At 39.9% G+C, this 22,787-nt stretch overlaps 1 protein-coding gene across 1 annotated transcript in view; it reads right to left on the reverse strand.

The window, feature by feature from the left end:
* Positions 1-6,484: 6,484 nt before the first annotated feature.
* The window catches only part of DICER1 (dicer 1, ribonuclease III), a 64,810-nt gene continuing 48,507 nt past the window's right edge, over positions 6,485-22,787 (reverse strand). Inside the window, 10 exon segments of the mRNA XM_007447322.1 lie at positions 6,485-6,679; positions 7,033-7,108; positions 7,200-7,362; positions 10,125-10,393; positions 12,373-13,258; positions 16,262-16,417; positions 19,224-20,004; positions 20,973-21,148; positions 21,587-21,692; positions 21,971-22,153. Coding sequence (XP_007447384.1) covers positions 6,514-6,679; positions 7,033-7,108; positions 7,200-7,362; positions 10,125-10,393; positions 12,373-13,258; positions 16,262-16,417; positions 19,224-20,004; positions 20,973-21,148; positions 21,587-21,692; positions 21,971-22,153 — 2,962 coding nt within the window. The 3' untranslated portion in view covers positions 6,485-6,513.

Below are 22,787 nucleotides of genomic sequence, written 5' to 3' on the forward strand. Positions count from 1 at the left end.
TTCCATTCCTGGGTACATACGCTAAAGAAATGAAAGCAGGGATTCAAACAGGTAAATGTACACCAATGTTCACGGCAGCAATATTCACAACAGCCAAAAAGTGGAAGCGTGAAAGCAACCCAATGCCCATCGGCAAATGAACGGATAAACAAAATGTGGTCTATATACTATATATACAACGAAATGTTACTCAGCCCTAAAGAGGAAGGAAATTCTGACACACGCTACAACATGGCTGGACCCTAACAAACAAGCCAGACGCCAAGGGACAAATACTGTCTGATTCCACTTACCTGTAAGTACCTAAAACAGTCAAATTCAGAGACAGAAAGCAGCATGGTGGATACCAGGACCGGGGGACGGGGGACGGAGCATATGGGAGTTAGTGTTTAACGGGGACAGGGTTTCAGTTTGGGATGAAGAAAAGTTCTGGAACGGGATGGTGGTGATGGTTGCAGAACAATGTGAATGTACTTAATGCCATTAAACTCTACAATTAAAAATGGCTCTGTGGTGAGTTTTATGTATAATTTACCCCAAAAAGAAAAAAGAGAAATAAAAAAGATCTACGAGTTGTTCCCACATTGCCTCGCACACAGGTCGGGAACGCTCCTGGCCGTGCGTCTACCGTGAGGGCACTCCCTGGCTCCTGGTGTCTCTGCGGGGATCACAACTCAGTCCACGCCTAAGCGGGCTGCACCCAGCACCCACCATTCCATCCAATACCTACATTATACACTTACGGATCCACAAAAAGAAAAAAGCTCACTTCCATCTGGATTCTTTTCATGCACATCACAACCTGCAAGCTGATCTGCCTGGCCTGGCCTGGCTGTGCTCCCTGTTCCAGCCACAGGAAGGGAGGGCGAGGTGGCGGGAAAGGGCTGTGGCTCTCAGGCTTGGCCTGAACCACGCAGTGAATTCTGGGCAGCAACACCAACGAACGCAAGTACGTAGAACTCAACCAAATTCCTCAGGATTAAAATACGTATACTTTCTTCTCCTTCAGTTTAGAGAAGTCAGAGTGAGGGGAAAGGAAGAGATTAATTTAAACTCTTATAAAGGAAAACTGAATTTCTTTTACTCATTCTAAGAAACTTATACTTACCATCTTGTTCCTACGGCAAAGGCATTCCTTTTAGTGCTTGGTTTACTGAGTTACAGAAAGGCTAGGTCAAAGCTTGAAATAATGGAATTCTTTCTTAACCAATACTATATTGGAAGTGTGTCCTAAAAACCTGGAAGCCGAACACTCTGTCCACTTGACTTCAGAATAACCAAATTCACTTAAGGAATGTGTCAAATGTGTCACAGATACTCCAGGACCTGGAAAACATCAGTCAATGTGGCAGAATTTCAGGCAAACACACTGGTATTATTTAAATCAGAAAAGAACAAGGCAATTGTTAGTAGATAACTTCACCAGTAGATGGGAAGATGGGAAGCATAACTTGGTAAACAACATTTTATCATATTAAAGTATGCATTTTCAGATGACCATGGAATTAAAACACTTTGAAGACATTTCTGCTGCAACTATTTAAACTTGACCTGAATCAAAACAAGAAGAGAAAAAGACAAAAGGACACAAAGTGAACTGACCATAACTTTATTGGAGATTTACTTGGCTACATTTATTACAAAAAAAAAACAACTAAAGGTAATTGAGACCCATAAGGTGCAGACTGCGAATTTCTGCAGCATGATTACTGTGTGAATGAATTACATCATGTTCCTTAAAAACAGCTGCAGCATGTGATGGTAAATATTTTGTCAATCAAATTATATACGTGTTAGTTTTACTTGATTTTAGTCATTTTCCTTCACTCTATTTACAGCAGAAAAGCCAGAAATTTCACTTCCTGTTCACCTTTGCTTTTTTGCTATGTAACCTGCCGCTGCAGTGAATTCTGAGTGCATCTATAAAATTTAAATTGTGGGTGATGTCCAAATAAAAATGGACTAGAGAAAAAAAACAATTAACGATTAAAATATATTTACAAGTTAGCTTCAAAAGATCATTTTCACTGCTAGTGGAAAATACAACAGTCTCAATGCAAATTCCCTAGATATTGCTACTGGCGAATCCAACAACTTTTAAAATCATTTCAATATTCTTGGTCTTAAACATACCTTAAAAACTTCTCATGTACAATATAAAATAAAGAAATTTATTTGGAAATAATTAAGTTCCTGAAAAGTAATCAGTGGTTGAAAAAATATACCTATTTAAATGTAATTAAAATAACCATATAAGTAATAAACAAGACATGAGTTTCAATTCCGCAGCTAACACAAACTGGTTCGGGGCACTAAAAGAACTTCAGATGCAGTTGAAATGAAGACATCAAGGTCTCCGATTGGTGGCTTAAATTTTGTGTAAAAGGATTAGACACCCTAACAGAGGAAGACAAAGTTTTAAATCAACTGGGCCTTAAGACTGAACTGTGGTAGGTCTGGGTCTCGATTGGTCTCTGCACTCTGCAGTTACACAGGCTGATGTCAGGTAATGACTAAAAGAGCCGACTGCTGGGTGAATAATTGTATTTATGAACTGAACCAACAGAACCAAAGTAGCCTCCAGTCTCTTACAAATAGTAAGGCAGGGCAATTTGAATCTTTCTGAGGGCAAGCTAATTTAAGAGAGGAAAAATATTAGTATTTCAAAAGATAATTACAGGAGTGTTAGAGGTCATTCTAAATTTAATCGCTTCACATAATGTAAAAGAGAAAAGAAAAAAAAAGTTAACAAACATCTTTAAAACATAATTAAGAGTTCAGTTAACAAGTCTTCGTCATACTTTCACAAACAGTAAAAATGCCACAGACAAAAATGACCTATTTAAGTTGTGCAAGTATATGACACATTGCAGGCATTATAATTATCTTTTTCAAATTCGGTAAATCAAAACAGCAGCGAGGCCAAACCACATTTTTTCCTCTCAGTTAAGCATATTTTCCTTGAAATGAGGTAAAGCATGGTACCAAGTGCAATGCTTATCTGTGCTACATGAACAGAACAGAGGGGAAAAAAGCTATTACAAAACGCAGCATAGTCAGGACTGCTGAAAGTGTATTATAAAAAAAAAGGAAAAAAAAAATCAAAAAACATTTACAATGAAGGTTCATGCCAACTAACCTCCACACAATCATCGTAAGGAATTTCTGCAGTTGCTTTTCAAAACGCGCCTGCCCAGTCCTTCCCGCATGTGCTGGCCGCACAACCACACCAGGGGGGTTTCCAAATCACACTCAGTCTCACATGGCAATCACAGGAACAAAAGGATGACAGACAAGGTGGTAAAGTGGAGCAACAAGAGTGATTTTTTTTTTCCTTAATTAATGGATGGGAAACATTTCAATAAACGAAACTAGGGGAAAGTTTACAGCATTAAAAATCAGCAGCACAGAAGCGTCCATAACCATTTCATGTGTCTATAACTCATAGTTTTTATTTTTTAACTTAGTAACCAGGGGATCACAGATTGCTTCAAAGCGTGAGTCACAATTAAAATCAGCTACTGTCCTCCAACCAAAAAAATAAAGAAAGCAATAGCTAAAGTTTGCTGTTGATAAAAACATTTTGAAGGGTAGCAGGAAATTTGAACCCCTGAGACTGTGTGACCTAATCTCATCCAAGTCTGAACTTTTTAGTATTAACAAAAAATACTCGTCTTAAGGTTACAAAATATATTGAGGCATTTTTCTCCCCACGGGAACTGTAACTGTGAAACAATCTGATTTTGGTGCCAGGAGGCCAGTGAATCCCTTAACACTGGGATTAGTGCATTAGACACAATGCAAGGCCCCTAAGCTCCTGGCATCAGGTAGTTTATAAGTTATCAAGAGATTTGTGATACAACTTTATCACAAATCACCCTCACAAGTGAAATTCATATCCAGCCTCACTTGTTAATAGTATACATTTACAGTTACATAATCCAACAACTGCTTGGTTTTAAATCACCAGGAGATCTTACATGGAGGTTTCTTAAAAAAACCAAATAGAAATCTAAGGTTCCAAATCAGAATTAAATATTTTAAAAACATGTCCACCCAAACTGATTTGCTCTCAAGCTCATTTAATAATTTAGATCTCAACTGAAGTTTAAGATTGGAGACAACAAATCACACTGGAGAAGCATAACGTCCCCTTCACTCAGGTCTCCTTAGAAAGCAGAGCTGGCAGTTTTCTGTGTGCACACGCACAGAGGTGTTTCTCTGGGGGTAGGTGGTGCAGATAAAGCAAGAAGTACAGTATTCAACTGCAATTTAAAACATAAATGCAGCATTGCATGAGGCATCACGTTCACAATGATGTGCTGGAAATTATTTAGACACCTCTGCTCAGCTTCTTGAATTTCAAGCATAATTAATGGGGCAAATTGCAGCAAAACTCTACTGGTATGTTGGTGGGAGTGCAAGACTGACCCACAGCTTTTAAAAAGGTAAATTAAGAGGTATTATAGTTACAGTGCAAAAAAAAAAAAAAATTAAAATTTCAAGCATAATTAATGGGGTGAAGTGCAGCAAAACTCTACTGGTATGTTGGTGGGAGTGCAAGACTGACGCACAGCTTTTAAAAAGGTAAATTAAGAGGTATTGTAGTTACAGTGCAAAAAAAAAAAAAAATTAAAATTTCAAGCATAATTAATGGGGTGAAGTGCAGCAAAACTCTACTGGTATGTTGGTGGGAGTGCAAGACTGACGCACAGCTTTTAAAAAGGTAAATTAAGAGGTATTGTAGTTACAGTGCAAAAAAAAAAAAAAATTAAAATTTCAAGCATAATTAATGGGGTGAAGTGCAGCAAAACTCTACTGGTATGTTGGTGGGAGTGCAAGACTGACGCACAGCTTTTAAAAAGGTAAATTAAGAGGTATTGTAGTTACAGTGCAAAAAAAAAAAAAAATTAAAATTTCAAGCATAATTAATGGGGTGAAGTGCAGCAAAACTCTACTGGTATGTTGGTGGGAGTGCAAGACTGACGCACAGCTTTTAAAAAGGTAAATTAAGAGGTATTGTAGTTACAGTGCAAAAAAAAAAAAAAAAATTAAAATTTCAAGCATAATACATAAACATAGCACCAAACAGGGGAAAAAATGCATGCAAAAGAACTGAGGTATTTAAATGAAGAGTGCCTACAAGTCTAATTAAAGAAACTTAGGCAAATGCCTAAAAATGCCTTTTTTCTTCCTTTTCCAAAGATGGAAACAATGAGCTAGTTTATCTAAATTAATGGCCTAAATCACAGATGTATCAAAATTACGGCAGTTTATCGCAAACGTTAAACTTTCGTGGCATTGACAGCACAGCTTTGGTAGGTGAAATACGCATGCAACACTCTGAAAAGTACAGTAAGAAATGTATGTGAGAAGACTAAGGGTAAGGTGCTCTGTTTTGCTTCTTTAAATAAGTAACCAATCCATTATAAAATCTGCAGCATATTTTAGGTGTGATATGTCTATAAAGTTTATTTTGTTAGAGCAACAGCCTACAGGGCAAAATTATTTGCCACAAACAATTTCCATCAGCGGAACTACCTAGCAGGAGGTTTTCAGTAAAACTGGGTATTTAGCCAACGATTATTTTTATGATGGTATTTTAAAAACTCCATAGACTACCTATTCTGGTTTTGAAAATGTCTTCAGCACACATATGACAGAAATTCTCATATAATCCCGTCATAAGTTAGGTTACAACTATACTAGTGAGTTGTAAGTATCACGCTGTCTCAAGGTCTAATGCATAATAACACAATGAAGGGAATGTAAAACAGTTTGTTCCAAAAAGATCAGAAATGAAAGAATATCCATGAGGGTTTTACTCTTAAGGCAAGAACCTCTTTTATGCAAGACAACATGGCATGAGAAAACTAAAATGTGATTTGCCAACATGCCGGCCAATGTTAATTAAAAATCTGTCCCTTACTATTAAGTGCAACAGCGACCAGGAAACATCATCTTACACGCTATAATGTGGAAAGGAAAGACAACACTGGCACACTTCTCTCGCAAACTGCATCGCTCTACTCAGCTTATCAACTATGCAGGACTGGCACTGCCACACACACCGTCGGGTGTCAAGAGCTCTCAACAGAACCCTGGGGGCTATTCCAGGTTTAAGCTCCTTGGCCTCCGAACTCTAAGCAAAGCTGACAGAATTAAACTAAAACGAAACAAAACAAAACAAAAACTCTCAATAATTTCTTTGAACACTTGCTAAATGTCATCAGTAAAGCACTCTTGTGATTTAAACAAAGCAGAAGTGAGGAAAGAAGACAAGATTGTGTTTGCGCAAAAAAACTAAAACTACAGTTAGTTCCAAAATTTTTATACATGTGTTAAATGTTTTATTCTGTAACCTATCTTGTTATCAAACAAACTTTAAATTCTGCCTTCAATTCATTCCACTCACTATCAGTTTTAAATCATCCTTTTCAACTTAAATATTTTCCACCTTAATCCTGCTTTTTTTGCTTTTTTTTTTTTTTTTTTAAATTTTAAAAAGGGGTTTCAGCTGTTGGGAACCTGAGGTTGATTAGCTTTGAGGCTTCGTAGGGCTCGTCTTGCCGCTGCAGATTTGGCGATCCTGTAACTTCGGCCAACACCTTTGAATTTCCCCTTTCCTACAACTTCCACGGTGACTCTGACCTTGCCGTCATAAGTTCTCTCAGCCGGGCTGTAACAAAGCCAGACAGCTTGGATTAGAAGTCAGAAGTATTTATTATTATAGTCAGCCAGCACCAAGTACGTACTCTCAGGCTGAGAGTCCCCGATACAAGCTGACACCAGACGAAGGAAACATGCGTTATGACTGCTGCATACTACCAACACACAGGGCTGCAGCTCCTTCTCTAACTCAGCGTTACTTTACAAAACAAAAAGAAGTCAATCGGGCTACAAACAGCAACTGCATAAGAGCATGTCCCAGGGTAAATATTTTTCAAAATCATTAGTTTATGGCATCTTCGAGAACTCTTCCCCCTTGTTTTTCAGTTAAGTTAATTGTTTTCCATGCATATTTTTGCTTACCTAAATTTGGCGGTTTCTGGTTCCATTTCAAGCAATTCTCGCACAGGGGAACGGGGCACATTTGCAGAAAATTTTTCTGTAATCAAAATGAAAGAATAATGTGATTAATACCCTTGAAGTTGTTTTTAATTGTGATTCTGCCTCTCTCGAAGGGGAGCCAACTGTACCTATCAGCGGCCGCATCATAGGATAGTACACCTGCCAAACCATCTCCAGCGACATCCCGCTATCCATGTAAATGGCACCAGCAAGCGACTCGAAAATATCCCCCATGGCCTTTGGAACTTCAATATCCTCTTCCTTCTCTTCATCCTCCTCAGATCTCCTAAGCTATTATAGGGAGAAAAGTGACTTGTAAGCAAAAAGGCCGCTTTGAAAGGCAGTCTACAGACGTGTGTTTCTTTTCTTGGATATGACTCTTACTATATCTTTAACAAGGGTAACAAGATCAAACATTTATGACATGCCAATTACACTGTTAATAGGTTCTTCACAAACGTTACCTTACCTTAAAAAAAAAAAAAAAAAAAGAAAAAGAAAAAAAGCCCTTGCCCATTTAGTATTCTATAGTCAACAAAGGAAAAAAGATTACTTCCAAATAAAAACAAAAACAACCCTAACACAAACTGGAAATAGTCAATAAATTGATGAAAAAAATTTTCATATTTCACTCATAATCACAGAACTGCACACTGAAACAGGTCTACCCGCTGGCGGCTGGCTTGGCAAGGAGCAGGCAGAATACTCATCAGTGCAGTGCAAGCAAGGGTGTACACTGCTTTGGGGAGTGTAAACTGCCACTTTTTTTTTTTTTTTTTGCGGTACACGGGCCTCTCATTGTTGTGGCCTCTCCCGTTGCGGAGCACAGGCTCCGGACGCGCAGGCTCAGTGGCCATGGCTCACGGGCCTAGCCGCTCCGCGGCATGCGGGATCCTCCTGAACCAGGGCACGAACCCGCATCCCCTGCATCGGCAGGCGGACTCTCAACCACTGCGCCACCAGGGAAGCCCCTGCCACTTTTTTGACAGGGAAATTTTATTTGGAAGATATTTTCCTCCAAGCTCCCCTTTTATTAAACCACTTAATAAATGTTCACTATGACAGAGAACCTGACACATAGTAGGTATTCAGATTAATAGAATAAAAACTCACATACGTATCAAACGCCTTTTAAAAGTTCCTAATTCTTTGATGTGGCAATTCCATCTCTAGGAATTCACCTTAAGGAGGTAACTGGATATTTAAGTATATTTACCGCATCCATGTTTATTACAAACCCTAACAAAAAATACCTTAACCACCCAGTCGCAAAGGATTGTTTAAACACATTACATTATAGCCATATACTCACTAGCGTGCAGCGACTGAAAGTTGTAATCCCAATTATTAATGATCGGGGAAAGTCATCCACAATATATTAAGTGAAAAGAATAGGGTATGGTACACTATGCATGCTATAATTTCATTTTATATCGTACATAACTTTATGTACACTATGCATGCTATAATTTCATTTTATATCGTACATAACTTTATGTCTATGTACATTAGCAATAAAACATCACAAAATGTTAATTTCGGTTATTTGTGTTTTCTATAATACACACACGTTACTTGTGAAAGAGAAATAAAAAGAAGAGGGGACAGTAATTTCTAAATGGATGGTTTAGCCACACAGAGTTCTATATAATAGATGCTGACTACTGGAAAAAATAAGATACTTACTCTTGTAGATGGGAATTTTTAAACTTATAAAGTTTAATTCTCTCCTTTTACAAATGAGGAAACTGGGGCCCAGAGAGGTGGAGAGACTTTCTTAAGATCAAACAGTAAGTTAGGGAAGCCAGACCATGACATTCCCAATCAGTTTTTGTAACTTCTATACATATGTTTATATAAACGAGGGGGAGGAAAAGAATGAACAAAAACTAACAAAGCCAGTATGTCCAACTGTCATCAAAAGAGAACTTTGGGTTTAGCTAATTCCTCAACTTCTAAGCTTAAGTATTTCTACAGAATGAGACTAGAAATAATATTGAATATATCTGAGGTGGTTCTAATTCCTGGTCTCACCGCTAGCTGTGCTCCAACTCAGACCATTCATCTTGGAAGAGTGTGCAAGGGTCAAAGGGGGGAGGAAGGGCACTGCCTACTGATCCCCCTTCAGCGCGTCCTCCGTCCTGTTCAACGTGCTTGGCCCTTCTGCCCCGTGGCTACACCTCAAAACCCAGGCTCTTCATTTCTCTCACAGGAGGCCAAGGAAATGCACCACTCCCTAACAACGGTTTGTGCGATTAAAAAACAGGAAGGTACAAATTAAAGAAAGAGTAATTAAAATGGCTACCAGAGTTATGAATGAATTCCATGACTTACAAGAACTCTACAGAAAGAAGAACAAAGGAATCAGAATGAGGAGAAGAAATGCAAGTGCTCTCCTGGGCACCCAGGTATGTGGACGGATGTCAGTGAAGGATTAGAGGAGATTGGAAAGATCTCAGCAAAATCTTTTCCTACAAAACTTCAAAATAGTTCACAAACACATTGGAATTAGCTCCATCACCAAAGAACCTTTGGCTGAACTTACAGTAGAAACCTCTCAAATTCCAGTCCCTAAAAATTTAGAAGTTTGGTTTTTAAATGAGGTTTCCCCATTTCAAGTAGAAGCAGAATATACATTTGTGATGCTTACCTGAGGTATTAGCAAATACTCCTGACCTATTTTAAACAGAAAGAAAGACAGAACCAACCACGCCGAGCTCTCACTGAGGTTAAAGCTTCTCTGGGGGCAGGGGGAGGGCTGCACCTCTCTGGCGTGCCTAAATGCCCGGAGCCCGAATCAAGGACTGGGGGTGGTGTAGCAGCTGAAAGCCCCCTGGCTCCCTCTCCTCACCAGAACGACCGCAGTGTGAGTGGTCAAGTTGAAAAGGCCTCCCCGAGGACTGCGACCCATTCAGTTCTCCCTGGAAAACGCAGAGCGTGCTGGGGACCACAACCCTGGCCTTCGGCTGGCTCTCTAGACAGCTCTGTCGAGAACCCTAGTCGGAAGGCTCATTTTAAACACTGACTTCAACATATCTTAAAATGGCACTAACCTCAGAATCCATCCCTTGCATTTCATTCTTCTCGAGCTGAAACTGCACAAAATCATCGATGACGTGGAAGAGCTCAGGAGAAACTGCTTTAAAGTACTTGTGGTAGTCATACTTCACAGCCAATGATGCAAAGATGGTGTTGTTGACCAGAGCCGAGCGCAGGTCAGTCAGGACCCCTGGGGAGTGCTGCCGTGGGTCTTCATAAAGGTGCTTGGTTATGAGGTAGTCCAAAATTGCATCTCCCAGGAATTCTAAGCGCTGGTAACAATCTGAGGGAAGATCCAAAGTGAAGCCCTGAGCTCTGGCAAAAACGTTTACACAATTTTCAAACAATAACTCAGATAAAGAACTGATCCCCCAGACACACTGAAAAGACTTTTATTGGGATTCATTTTCATATATATTCTTCAGTGACAAAATTATTTGACATCATATGGAAGCCTCTGGAAATTAAATTCTAATGACAAATTAAGCATATTTCTTACATAGAAATTGGGGTCATAAAATCTTTACGTGGCCAAAAGACTAATGCTCGTTAAGAAAAAAGCATTTCCCAAGTGACATCACCATCACTCAACCCTTTTCCTTCGCCACTGTGCTGGCCAGGCAGGTGCTGGGGCACCATTCTAAAGGCTCCATCACACATCGTCACCTAGCAATGAACGCCAGACCCTGCACATAGCCCTGCCCCACGCTCTGCTGTCACCCCTGCACACTGTCCACTCACACTCTGGAAAGTGTGGGAGTGATACCGTGCCTCGCTACTCCTGGGTTACATTTGCTACACAAGATGACAGTTAGTACAAGACAGTTTTGTTCTCAACTTGAATGAAAAATGTTGAATTTGACACAAACCAAGAGGCTGAGAAAGGAGAGCCGTGGAGGCAAGCAAAGACCTTAAGCAAAAATGATCGATGTCAAAATGTGAGAAGTTATCGACGCTGATCAACACCTCTATCATCTCACAGTGATTAAAAAGAAGCTGTTCAGGTGAGATGAACTGGGAGATTGGGACTGACACATATACACTACTGATACTGCTATAAATATAGATAACTAGTGAGAACACACTGCATAGCACAGGGAGCTCTACTTAGTGCACTGTGGTGACCTAAACGGGAAGGAAGTCCAAAAAAGAGGGGAGATACACGTGTGCGTGCGTGTGTGTGTGTGTGTGTGTGTGTGTGTGTGTGTGTGTGTAGCTGATTCATTTTGCTGTACAGTAGTAGAAAGTAATACAGCATCGTAAAGCAATAAAAATTAAAAAAAAAAAGAAGCCGTTCAACTGTGGAAACTGAGGCGGGAACAGAGTTAGTGAGCTGCCCCCGCACAGCCGATGAGCTCAGAAGCAGGGGCCGAGGCAGACTAGAACCCAGGGCTCCTGCCAGTAGAGCGTGGTAGAAAAGGAGGCCTCGTTTCTTCTCCACAAAGAAAAACAGGTTTTAGTTTCACCAGTCTTTCTAGTCCAGAGTCAGATAATTTTTCACTTTTGGTTTTACTTTTTTCTGATCATCTTAACCTACACTGTTTTTCTTATACAAACTTTATACTCGGCTTTGGTTTTCTGAATTCAAGCGCTTATTACTCTGACACAGAAAAAAAATACAGACTTTAGCTGTTTCAAAACCTGAAGCCGATTTTGGTTTTAGGCGCCTATTCTCCCTTCTAATCGAATGGATTGGGAGCCTATTAAATAAAGGAGGGAAAAAAACACGGAGCACAGCGCAAAGCAGAAGGTGACAGCAGAGTCAGAGCAATGAAACCTTCCTGTGAAAGAGTTTCTTTTAATCGGTTCATCTTTAGATTTGACAAGACCTTAAAGGGAGGGGACTTTTTGCTCAGGAAGAACAATAAAAAGATGTGGAAAGACATCCAGAATATACAAATAAATTATTCAAGAACCAAAAGCAGCAGTGACCGGGCATCAGAAGGACAAGGGGGGAGCATAAAATGGCAAAAACACACCAAAATACTAAGGCCCGAACCTGTCTAATTATGCTGCATATCAAATGACAGAGACACGAGGAGCTAAGACAGCTCTGCTCCCAGCTGTCAAAGGTAAGGAACAGTGCATGCTCCCAAAGAGAAAGGCTTCTTTCACTTTCTTGTGCTCTCTCCCCGCACTGTGCACACTAAACTCCAAGGCTGTGCATGCACAGATGATTCTTTTTACATTATTCTACAGAACAATTCCATTAACACAAGGTCTCATTTTCAGAGCAGTGAGCTCTGGTCTGGGGCTCCTTACCAGTGATAGTGTTGTAGTGGTAGGAGGCGTGTGTAAAAGCCTGTAGTAGGTAAGCCTTATTCTTGAATCTGTAGCTGATTTTCTTTTCGAAATTTTCAAACCCCGAGATAAGGTGACTCAGTGTCCTATCTGCATCTGGGTGATCAAACATGCACCTCGGTGGGATCTCCAAACACCCATACTCCACGTCTTTCAACACAGAGGAGCGGGGGCCAGCTCCAGAGGCGGCAGCGCGGCTCCCTGAAAGGTTCTTTTGTTGGCTGGTGAAATTCTCCCTGGTCGGGCACATGGCCTTTTCCCGATCAGTCCTCTTAATTACCGGGAGCACCTTCAGCCCCAGCGAACAGAGGAAAAGCTGAGCAGCCCTCTCGCCACAGCTGGTTAAATAGCAGCCCAGCAGGGCTTCCACACAGTCGGCTATGCTTTTGTCGGCAATGCACTGCTCGGTGTGCAGGTCGTAAGAAATGGACTGTTTCCCTGTGTCAACACCACAGTTTTCTTCTGATGGATTCCAGAACCCCACCACAAAGTCATCCTCTTCAACAGCTTTGCTAGGATCCAGATAGCACATTGCATCCCAAGAGCTATAGTCAAAATCCTCAAAATCTGATGAAAATGGTATACTACCTAAGGAGGATTTTTTGGGCATTTTCCATTCATAGGCGGAATCAGTGGCTGAAAAAGCAGAAAGCGAGATTTTCTTGACAAAAGCTCCAGATCCCATCAGCATGCTATCTATGAACTTGATGTGCTCCTGGTCGTACTCCAGGAAGTCCTCCTCGTCATCGGCGTCCTCCTTCGGAGCCCCCCACGTCAGGCCCCCCCCCTCCTCCTCCTCTTCGAAGTCATCGTCCAGCTTGCCATTAGCCAACATGCAGTCTTTTGTCTGAAAGAGGGAGAATGGGGAAGGAGGGGAGACATAGCTGCTGTTTTTAAAAGGGCTTGAGACTCAATAAAAGCAAGGGTTATGGATAATTTCAAATGACAACCACAAATACTAAAAGGCAACTTTCAAATCATGGCCATTTGTTTTCAATTAACATAAAATAAGTTATTTAATCATATAAACAAAGTAAAACACGTTCTTTGAATGTTCATTTTCTGAGTTATAAAATGACCTTTATCCAGTATGAAGCTTTAAGTCAAGGATTTTATACATGGATATAAAGTTTAAAATTAAGCTCCACAAGGCAGAACTTCAGCTAAGAATTCTAGCTGTAGCAGGAGACACAAGGAAAGCTCTCATATGCTGATCACAGAGAGCTGCAAGTTGGCTGACAAAGTTTTAAAATGTTTTTTAAAAGATTTTCAAATTAATAAAATCAAATTCCAGATGTAGAAAAAGTATTATCTTTGCAATTAAATAAGAGAATAATATGTAAACAGATAAAATTATTTTCTTTATAACATTAAAAATGTACAATGGGGTTTCATAATAAAGTTTTGGTCCCTATTTCCACTTCAAAGCTCATTCGCTACAATGTAAAACTAAACTACTTTGCTTGGAAACTAAAAGTGATCACTGTGAACTAAGCTATGAATTTGAGAAATTATGCTTTTCCCTTTCGGTGAGCTAGAGTAATCAGGGTAACAGATTACAGCATAACTGACAAAAATAGAAGACAATTTAGACTAACATGAAACAACAATCCAATTTCTGTCAGAAGACCTTTGCTAATTCCAATTTCTTTGGCAAAAGCTTATTTGTGAATGACAACCTTAATAATGCGCCAGGATTCAGTAATGATGTAACTTTTTTGCAATGCGAGAAAGATACCAAATTTCTGTTGTTCAATAAAAAAATAAATAAACAAGACTTTACTTGGGGGGGAAAGGCGGGAGGGAGTGCTTCAATGAGGATGTGCTTCAATTTCAATAGTGACAACTTTGCAGAGTATTCTGATAAAAAGGTTTTCAAACTTTGTCAACCATTTTTTTAAATACTGCAAATATTCTCATTTTAAGACAGAATCAAAAGAGATACAAACAGTGCATTTGTTTGAAAAGAAATAAGTGCAATGAGCCAAGCCATCCATATATCTACATCTGTCTGTATATTTTAATTAAAAAGTTTACAAATTTTTTTCAAAAATAAGGAAGAAAACCAAAAAAAAAAAACAAAAAAAACCTAAAACGGTGGACACCTCTAGGGACTATTACCTAATAAAAATTACACTTTCCCAAGGTAACGTGAGATGTTTTTGACAAGCTGGTCCTTAGGAAAAAAAGGCCAAATTGCAACTAAAAAAAAAAATAAAATAAAGACTAAATAATATTTTTAATTTTTAAAAATCCTTATGTATCTTTAGTAAGATGCTATCACAACCAGACACTGGCAAAACTCACAACAAGGGCTGGGTTTTATCAACAAATAAGCTGTGTGATCTTGGGCAAAGTTCATTAATGCCTTTGGATTTTGGGGTTTTTTTATCTGCAAAATAGTGGGAGTCTACCTCACTAAATGGTTTCCAAGAGCACTTCAAGCTCTCAAAAAGAAAAAAACAAACAAAAAAACAAACACAAACAAACAAACAAAAAAGCAAAACCACCAGCATGAAACTCCTTTTACAGTTCAAGTTCACTTTCCACCTGCTTTATTCCCACCTTCGGCGTCTGTGTGCAAAGCTTTCACTTAAACCTATCTGCTGAGGAGCGAGGCAGGTAGAACAGGAATGGATCCAGCATATGCCTTCCAATATCATATAATGGTCCATTTCAAGAAGTAGAAATTATTAAATGAAAATATAAACAGTATTTAATGTATTCTAAGAACCAAAGTGCCAGGTCATTTGAAATGTTAAGGATGTTGTATCTTAAAATAAATTTTTTTTTTAAATTAAAGGGACATGCTAACATCACCTCTATGCTAATTTTTTTTTTTTTTAATTTAAAGAACCGATGATACTATGAAACAGGATTTATAAGGCAGGATATGTGTTACTGGAATGTTTTCCAAAGAAATGCAATATTTCCTCTAACGTTCTCAAAATCTTACACATCTTCCTCTAAGGTTCTATTTCTAAATTAATAACATATATAATTTTTCTAACCCAACTTGCATTAAAATATTCTCTTAATGCTTTTCCAGATAAGTTCAATTTCTGTAGTAAGTCAAATACTGCACAAGTTAAAAATATACTCAATGAATAAGTAAAAATCAAAACAGAGTCACAGAGCATGCTACCTGGAAATGAAGTAACAACGAGCCAGTTTATCGTTAATGCAAAATAAATGCCTGAAAAATGAAACTGCCTGCGAGATGGCCTCCCAGCCAACCACACTGGACAGACGGCTTCCACAGCTCTCCGGCTCGCAAGGCCCTCCGAGGTGCCCTCTGGTGGCCTTCGAGACAGGACAAAATGAAGCAGCTGCAGCTAATGTTTGGAGACTTAAAGCCATTGGCAAGATTTTAAACTATTTCCAGAAAACTACCTTTATGTTTTGTTTTTTTTAAGGTCACAAGAGAAGAAATAGTCCTTAGAAAGCCCTGAGCTGCAAAAGCAAGATTTTACTGAAATTACTGCACAAACAGATTGGAGATCATAGGTCACTGAAAAGTCATTTCACTGAACAGAGCTAAGGATCTACAATAAATCGTAATATGTAATATTAAAGTGAAATGTTACAGAGCTTTGCTTTTTTTTTTTTTTTTGAGTCACAGCATCAGATACTCTTTTGCCTTTGGAAAAGGAAGATCACAGAAATTGTTCTCCATCAAAATTACAACACTGTTCTAAATTCATGAAAAGACATCTGTTTAAATGAGTTAATTCAATATATTGAATTTCTACTCTACTCTAAACACACCAGGGAAAAGAAACAAAAAATTAATAGAACAAGACTCTGCCCCTCACCAAAAAATAAATCCATCCAGTTACCAAAAACTTACTGTTTCATCTTTTTCCCATTTCTCTGTGTTACTTTTGTCTTGATTTACTACATAACCAGGAGGAAGCCAATTCACAGGGGGATCAAATATTGACACCACCATGCGGCTGGGCAGCCCCTTCTTTTTTCCAAGCCGATACAGATTACAGTTGCTGACCTTTAGCAGAAAAAATTTATAAGATACTTATCCATAAACAGTCACTGCTGAAATTCATATAAGGCATTAACATAATTTTTTAGCTAAATATGCTTCATATTCCATAACTGGTCATCAATTATTCAGACTGTATAGTTTCTCTACGTCTGCATGATAGGAAATATTAAATTCTCATGTAATCTGATGATATAAAATTCAAACTGTTAATTGGGACTATCAAAATAGAAAAGAATGCAATTCCACGTAAGTCCAAGATGTCACAATATTCTCAATGAAATGAAAGGAAGAAATACCATAAACTCTAGCTATAAAGTGAAAATTGGCACTGAACTGAGCTAAAATAATTTTATGTTCCTAGAACCTAAGCTATAAATATGATTTCGGCTGCAATGCTTTCTCAAATATTATTCCTTAGTTTTGGACGGCATTTCAAGATATTTTGTTCAACCATTTTTAAAATAGAGCAAAAGGCAATAAAGAAAAGCTCCATGTTTACTTTCATCAATAAAAACAGCTTTACTGTCTACCCTCTAGTCTGTTTCTCCTAAGGCCTCCATCTCCTCCTTAATTTACTCAAATCCATATTTCCATCTCGTTTTTACTTGGAAACCAAGGTCTAGAACAATCATTTTCTAAAAACTGGGTTCCTTTTTATTTAAGTACTTCATGAGCCCTTTTTCCACGTAACTCAATACCCCTGAACAAGCACCCACGTCGGAGAGGCGCTGGCGGGCAGCGAGGCAGAGGAGCGGTCCCTGGAGCCCGCAGGCTGGCCGGGAGCCCCCCGTGACGCTCACTCTGGGCCGAAGCCCTTTCCCACGCCGCCTGCACGGCTTAAGTACACGCTGGCTTCCCTTTCCACACCATGGGAACACAGCATCACAGATGCCAACAAGAGGGTAAAGTGCGACAGGGGTGTGAAAGGGACAGAAATCACATTCAAAGTCAGCAGAAATGGTCCGCCGGGTGGAAGAGGAAGAAGAGCTCAGTAAGGGCCCATGTGAGGCACAAGGTGGGGCAGGCAGAGCTCAGCCCGCAGAAACGGGGCGAGCAGCGGGGAAGGAACGACAGCAGGCGTGCGCGCGGGTCCCGCGACGGACAGCCAGGGGCGGCAGCCCGGCCGGGACCCTTGGGGGCGGGGGGCACCCTGAAAGGGCCTTCACCACCGTGCTGCGGGAGTGACAGTGATTTCTGCAGCATGTAAGGAGTCAGAGCTTTCTGAGCAGACGATGGATGAACTTTCAAAAAGGAAAATCATTTCGTTCTTACCTAAGAGTGTGCTGTTACTCTGTGCTCATTCTCAGCCTGATACTTTCTTCTTGCAACCACCCCCGGGAAATCTCATTTGTTCTCAATTATCACTCTTACGAAGACTGTTTCCCCAGACTGCACCTAAGTCCTAAATTCTTAATTACCTGAACATTCCACTTCCTAGTCCATGAGGTCTAAAAACTCTAACCCCAACTCTTACTCCTATACTTCTGTCTTCCTCAGCACCAGCCCCGTCATCGCCCCAGCTGCTATGGTCGTTAGTTCTGCGTCACCCTCTCTCTACCGGGAGGCAGCAGAGAAAAGTGGGCGAGGCTATGGGCTCTGGCCTCAGTCACGCTCCCGACCATCCCAGACTAGCTGGATGACCTGCACGAGCCAATGAAACTCCCGAGGCAAGAGTTTTCTCAACTGCAAAATGGGGACATGTCATCTACTGCCGAGGGGCACGCCGAGAAGACTGGAAAGAGCAGGTGTGTAGAACACTCAGTGCGGTGCCTAGTGTTACAGAGAACTTCAGAGGGAGGTCAGTGTAATGGTCAACAGCGAGGCCTCTAAAGCCAGACTGTCTAGGCCGTGCCACGAACTTGCCATGTTAACTTCAACAAGGTAATCTCTCCTGCCTCAGTATCCTCACCTATAAAATGGGGATGATTAAAGTATACACAATTACAAAAAAAATAAAATAAAAACAAGTATACAGAATTAAATTAGGTAATTAACATATGTAAGGTGACGAGGGTAGTGTCTGGCTAGAGTAAGTACTTGTACGCGTCGGCTAAAAATCTCATTGCCTCTGAAATCTCACTCCCCTCAGTGCTTTCCTTGCTGCCAGACTCTACATCTGTCTCATTTTCTGCTTAAGCTTAGACTTCTTCAAAGGCCAAAATGATCATTCAGCTTGGTTAGGTTTTGCTTTTCAACTCATGCTGCATTCTGCTTCCAGCCTGACCATTTAAAACTACCACTTTATTAATATTAATAGTCCCTGACACAAAAAGTGCCCTCAACATGCACCTCATTCAAAACAGTGCCGACTCTTTAGCCTGGCACTGAAGATCCTCCATAATACAGCTTCAGCCCAGCCGCCTTTTACAGTCTTTTCTCGGATCTTTCCACACTTTTTCCACAGTTTATTCACCGAGTCCTGACACGCCCTGCCATATGTTCCCTGTTTACACACTACAAACGCACCTCTTCTGTTAATGCCTCCCCTGATCACAAGTGATATTCCTTCCTTCTGAGCGCTTAGCAATTTTGTGTGTTACTTGTCAAGCAGGTGCATGGCGCCTTGTGACACCTCTTTTATCATCATTTAAATATTTATCTTCGTTACTTTTCTTCCCTCAATCTTAATTCCACACTAAATTTAGTGTCACTCCCACGGGGGTAACAGAGGAGGTTCCAGCTGCCCTGTCGGGTGTGGCAATCCCTGCGGTAACACTTTCCTCATCCTCTGAAATTTATCCAATGCTTGAAACCACTTTTATGCACGCTGAATAATATAACTGCTCAAAATCAAAGGACGCTTTCTTACCTTTTTGCTTCTCATATAGGAAAGGCGGCCCTCGTGAGCATCGGGGTAAGTGCAAAAGAGATACGTGGTGATGGCATGCTTTAGGAAGGAGTCGCCAAGCATTTCGAGCCGCTCCAGGTTAAATCCATCACTAGCGTTTGAAAGGGTCAAAGCCTGAAGAATAAGTCCAGGGTTTGGGCCAAGCGTTCTCGAGGAGTACCCGGGAGAAGGGCTCTGCTCAGAAGCCGTCCTGTCCGTGAGCGCCTTACCAGTCTCTGTAGTACCAGGCACGGCGGCCATCGTGGGACTTCCATCTGAGGTAGATTTGTTAGCATTTCCATCAAGGTATTTATTACTCAGTAGAGTACATTCATCGCTGGGCTTGGGCTGGTTCTCGTAATTGTATAAATTCTGAATGGGATATGAGGTAGTTGGTTGTACAGGTATTTCCTGCTTGTAGTAATTCAGATGGTTTCCTTGGCAAAAGTCTCTGTTAGCTAAATCGTAACTGCCATTGGCGAGATTTTTATTGTAAGAAAGACCATTAATTGCTGTAAGATCTGTTGAAACTTCAATTTGGAGCTTACCAGGTGACTCGAACAACGTTCTGCAGTTCACAGACATTTGGTCATGATTTTCTAGACAGGAGGTTCTATTAGCACCTTGACGTGCAGCATTTTCAAGGATGACAACTGTGCTGTGCTTACAGTGATTCTCATTTTCAGCTGAAGAGGAGTTAGCAACTGAGATGAAAGATTTGCTGTCAATAGATTTTTTCCACCCGAAGTCTAAGTTGGGGTATCTGCAAAGACATTTGTATAGCTTTTCATCAGATCCTTCAAAAAGGCTAGGCTTAGAGCAAGAACAATTTGAGTAAAAGTTAAATAAATGAAGATCCCTATAAATATACTCCTACCTTAGAAGATAAATAAGTTTCCAAGGCAGAAATCAACACACCTGGAACCCTGCACAGTGTAAACCATCAAGTGGGACATGGGTCTCTGCACGGTGTAGGGCTTAGCTCATGAAGCCTGGGGCCAGCCTACGGGACCTAGAGCCACCGATTGCGAGGGCTGGGACCCAAGGCCAGCCAGGTAACTAGCTGGGTAACCTGGGACAACTTACTTCATGTCTCTCTGTACCTCAGCTTCCACACCTGGAAGAGGAACTAACACCTCTTACACCACAGGATCCTAACAATGAAATCAACTGACATGAGCTACAGCATTTAAGCCAGTGTCTGATGCTGTAGTAAGTACTCAATAAATGTAGGCGTGATCATTGCTACTATAAAGTTCCTCATTTCCTGAACCATCTTGGTCTTGCCAACTGGCTAATTTCTTTAGAATGCAGAGACCTGACAGGTGAGAAGAAAATAATGAAGACAAAGACCACACAGAGGCAGTTGCTCGTTCATGTACATTTGATTTTATAAAAAAAAGGGAGCGTCTTAAAATGTCAGCAGTGGCAAACAACTGTTTTCATTTTCACTTTAACTGCCATCTCTGAAGGGGGAATGACTGTTTTTGACCTCAGGCTCTCCTCTCCAGCTGTAACTTCCCAAGAATGTTAGACTCATCGACCCAATGTATAGATTTTCACTTATGAGTCAAGCGATGCATTTATTTCACGTATTAGATAGGCATCCACGTTTTCTTTCTAATCTTTTAAAAATTATTCTACATACAATTAAAATGTGAACCTAATTCCGCTCCTCTGCCAGCAGGACCTCACGAGCCGAGCGCTTCCTGGCCCACAGCACAGGCATACCTAAAATCCGCGGGCAGTGACCTCACTCCCACACCAGCGTCGCCGGCTGTCTGCGCTCTTAGCTCCTCTGCGGTCAAAAGGCAGTGAAGGCGATAAAGTATGCTGGGGAGACAAACCGCTTTTCTCCACAGTGATGCTGGAATTGGATGTATAGCACAGAGTTCTGGAACCAGTATCTTTGAGTAAGCAAAAATGTGGATAAATAGAAATTGTGGATAGACAAATAGAAAGCAAACACACAAGAGAAGAAAAAATAAAACTTAAGGCCAATTTCACTAATGAAGAAAGACAAAAATCATAAACACTAGCAAAAAATCTTAAAAATATTCTTTAAAATAACCCTTTAAGGAAAATGGGATTTATCCTAGGATTTACATGGATGATTTCATGATATAATTGCTATCAGCGGATCAAGTATAAAAGCCAAACCTCTCACACTTACCAAAAAAGACATTCAAATGGAAGTCAATACATCATATTAATTAAAGTCAAACAAAACCTAAGGGTTGGGCAACTTCCAAAAACCTCACGAATCACTCAATTCACTTGACAAAATAAAATTCAAACTTATCTTTCAAAACATTAAGTTATGCTAGTAACAATTAACTCACTACCTGTTTATTCTGCAGACTTTCCCATTTGGCTTTCCTCTTTTCAGCACTGCTTAGAGGAAGAGCTTTCCCCTTCTGATTCAAATGGCGAGGTGTCAGAAGATTCAGTCTATAAAAATTTCAAAATAATTTTATCAAACAGACAAAAACAAGTACACTCTCACAGTGGTTCTAAAACTTCAGTGTGTCTACAAGTCACCTGAAGAGCTCATTTAAACTGCAGACCACTGGGCCACACTCTGGGCAACTCTGTGTGCAAAGGACCTCCTGAGTTCAGAGCCCACATACAGGTGGGCTGTGTGGACTGTGAACCTCCACATCTGCCTACTGACCTCTGGAAATAATGCCACAAGTAAAATCAAAATGTCATTGCTAGAGCTCCTTTACCTTGAAGATGTGTGGTCCACATCCAGCAGCGGCTGGTTGAGATTGGTCAGGTCAAGGTTGTACTTTGTTTTATAATATTCTGCAAAAGTTTCGTATTCGGGGGAAGGAAATTTACTCAGGGGGGTAAGATCAGTGTACACATCAGCAACATAAAATCGATGAGGCTGATCAAAATTGCGATATCTAAAAAGGAAAAACAATCAGTGACTTTCTGGTTTAAATCAACTATTCTCAAAACACAACTGCTTTTAATATGGAAATGCAAATTATTTGATTTTAAAGAGTTCAGAAAGGTTAAAAATAAATAACCTTAAAGAAACTTCAATTCTAAATAATACATTTCAAGTGGATTTAAGACGAGAAGAACTATATTTATATCAAGTAAAAAGTGACTCCCCCTTTTCCCCTATTTTACTACCGTCCTTGTTCTAAATATCTATACTTTGATAACACATGAAAGCTAAATGGCACCTTTAAATATCTCTTAATTTCATCAGTATAAATAGTATAGAAAACTTTCAATATCTAAACAACCAAGTAAATACTTTGTATATTACTAACGCTAAACATGAAAGACACTTGCCACATAAAATGTATTACTGCGGTATCTATGATATTGATAGGTTGGTGTTAGTGAACATTTAAAATATGGCTTTGAAGTACACAATGAAAAAAGAAAACAAAAACAAAACCAAAGACTGAACTGCAGCCAGTACTTTAATTCTTTACAAAGTGCAATGTTTAATTTTATTGATTAAAAACTCCATCCCCTAAATTTTTACAAAATAAGAAACAAAGCATAGTAATTTACTGTTTT

The sequence above is a fragment of the Lipotes vexillifer genome, unplaced genomic scaffold (assembly GCF_000442215.2).
Source record: "Lipotes vexillifer unplaced genomic scaffold, Lipotes_vexillifer_v1.1 scaffold1017, whole genome shotgun sequence".
NCBI classification, from domain to species: Eukaryota; Metazoa; Chordata; class Mammalia; order Artiodactyla; family Lipotidae; genus Lipotes; species Lipotes vexillifer.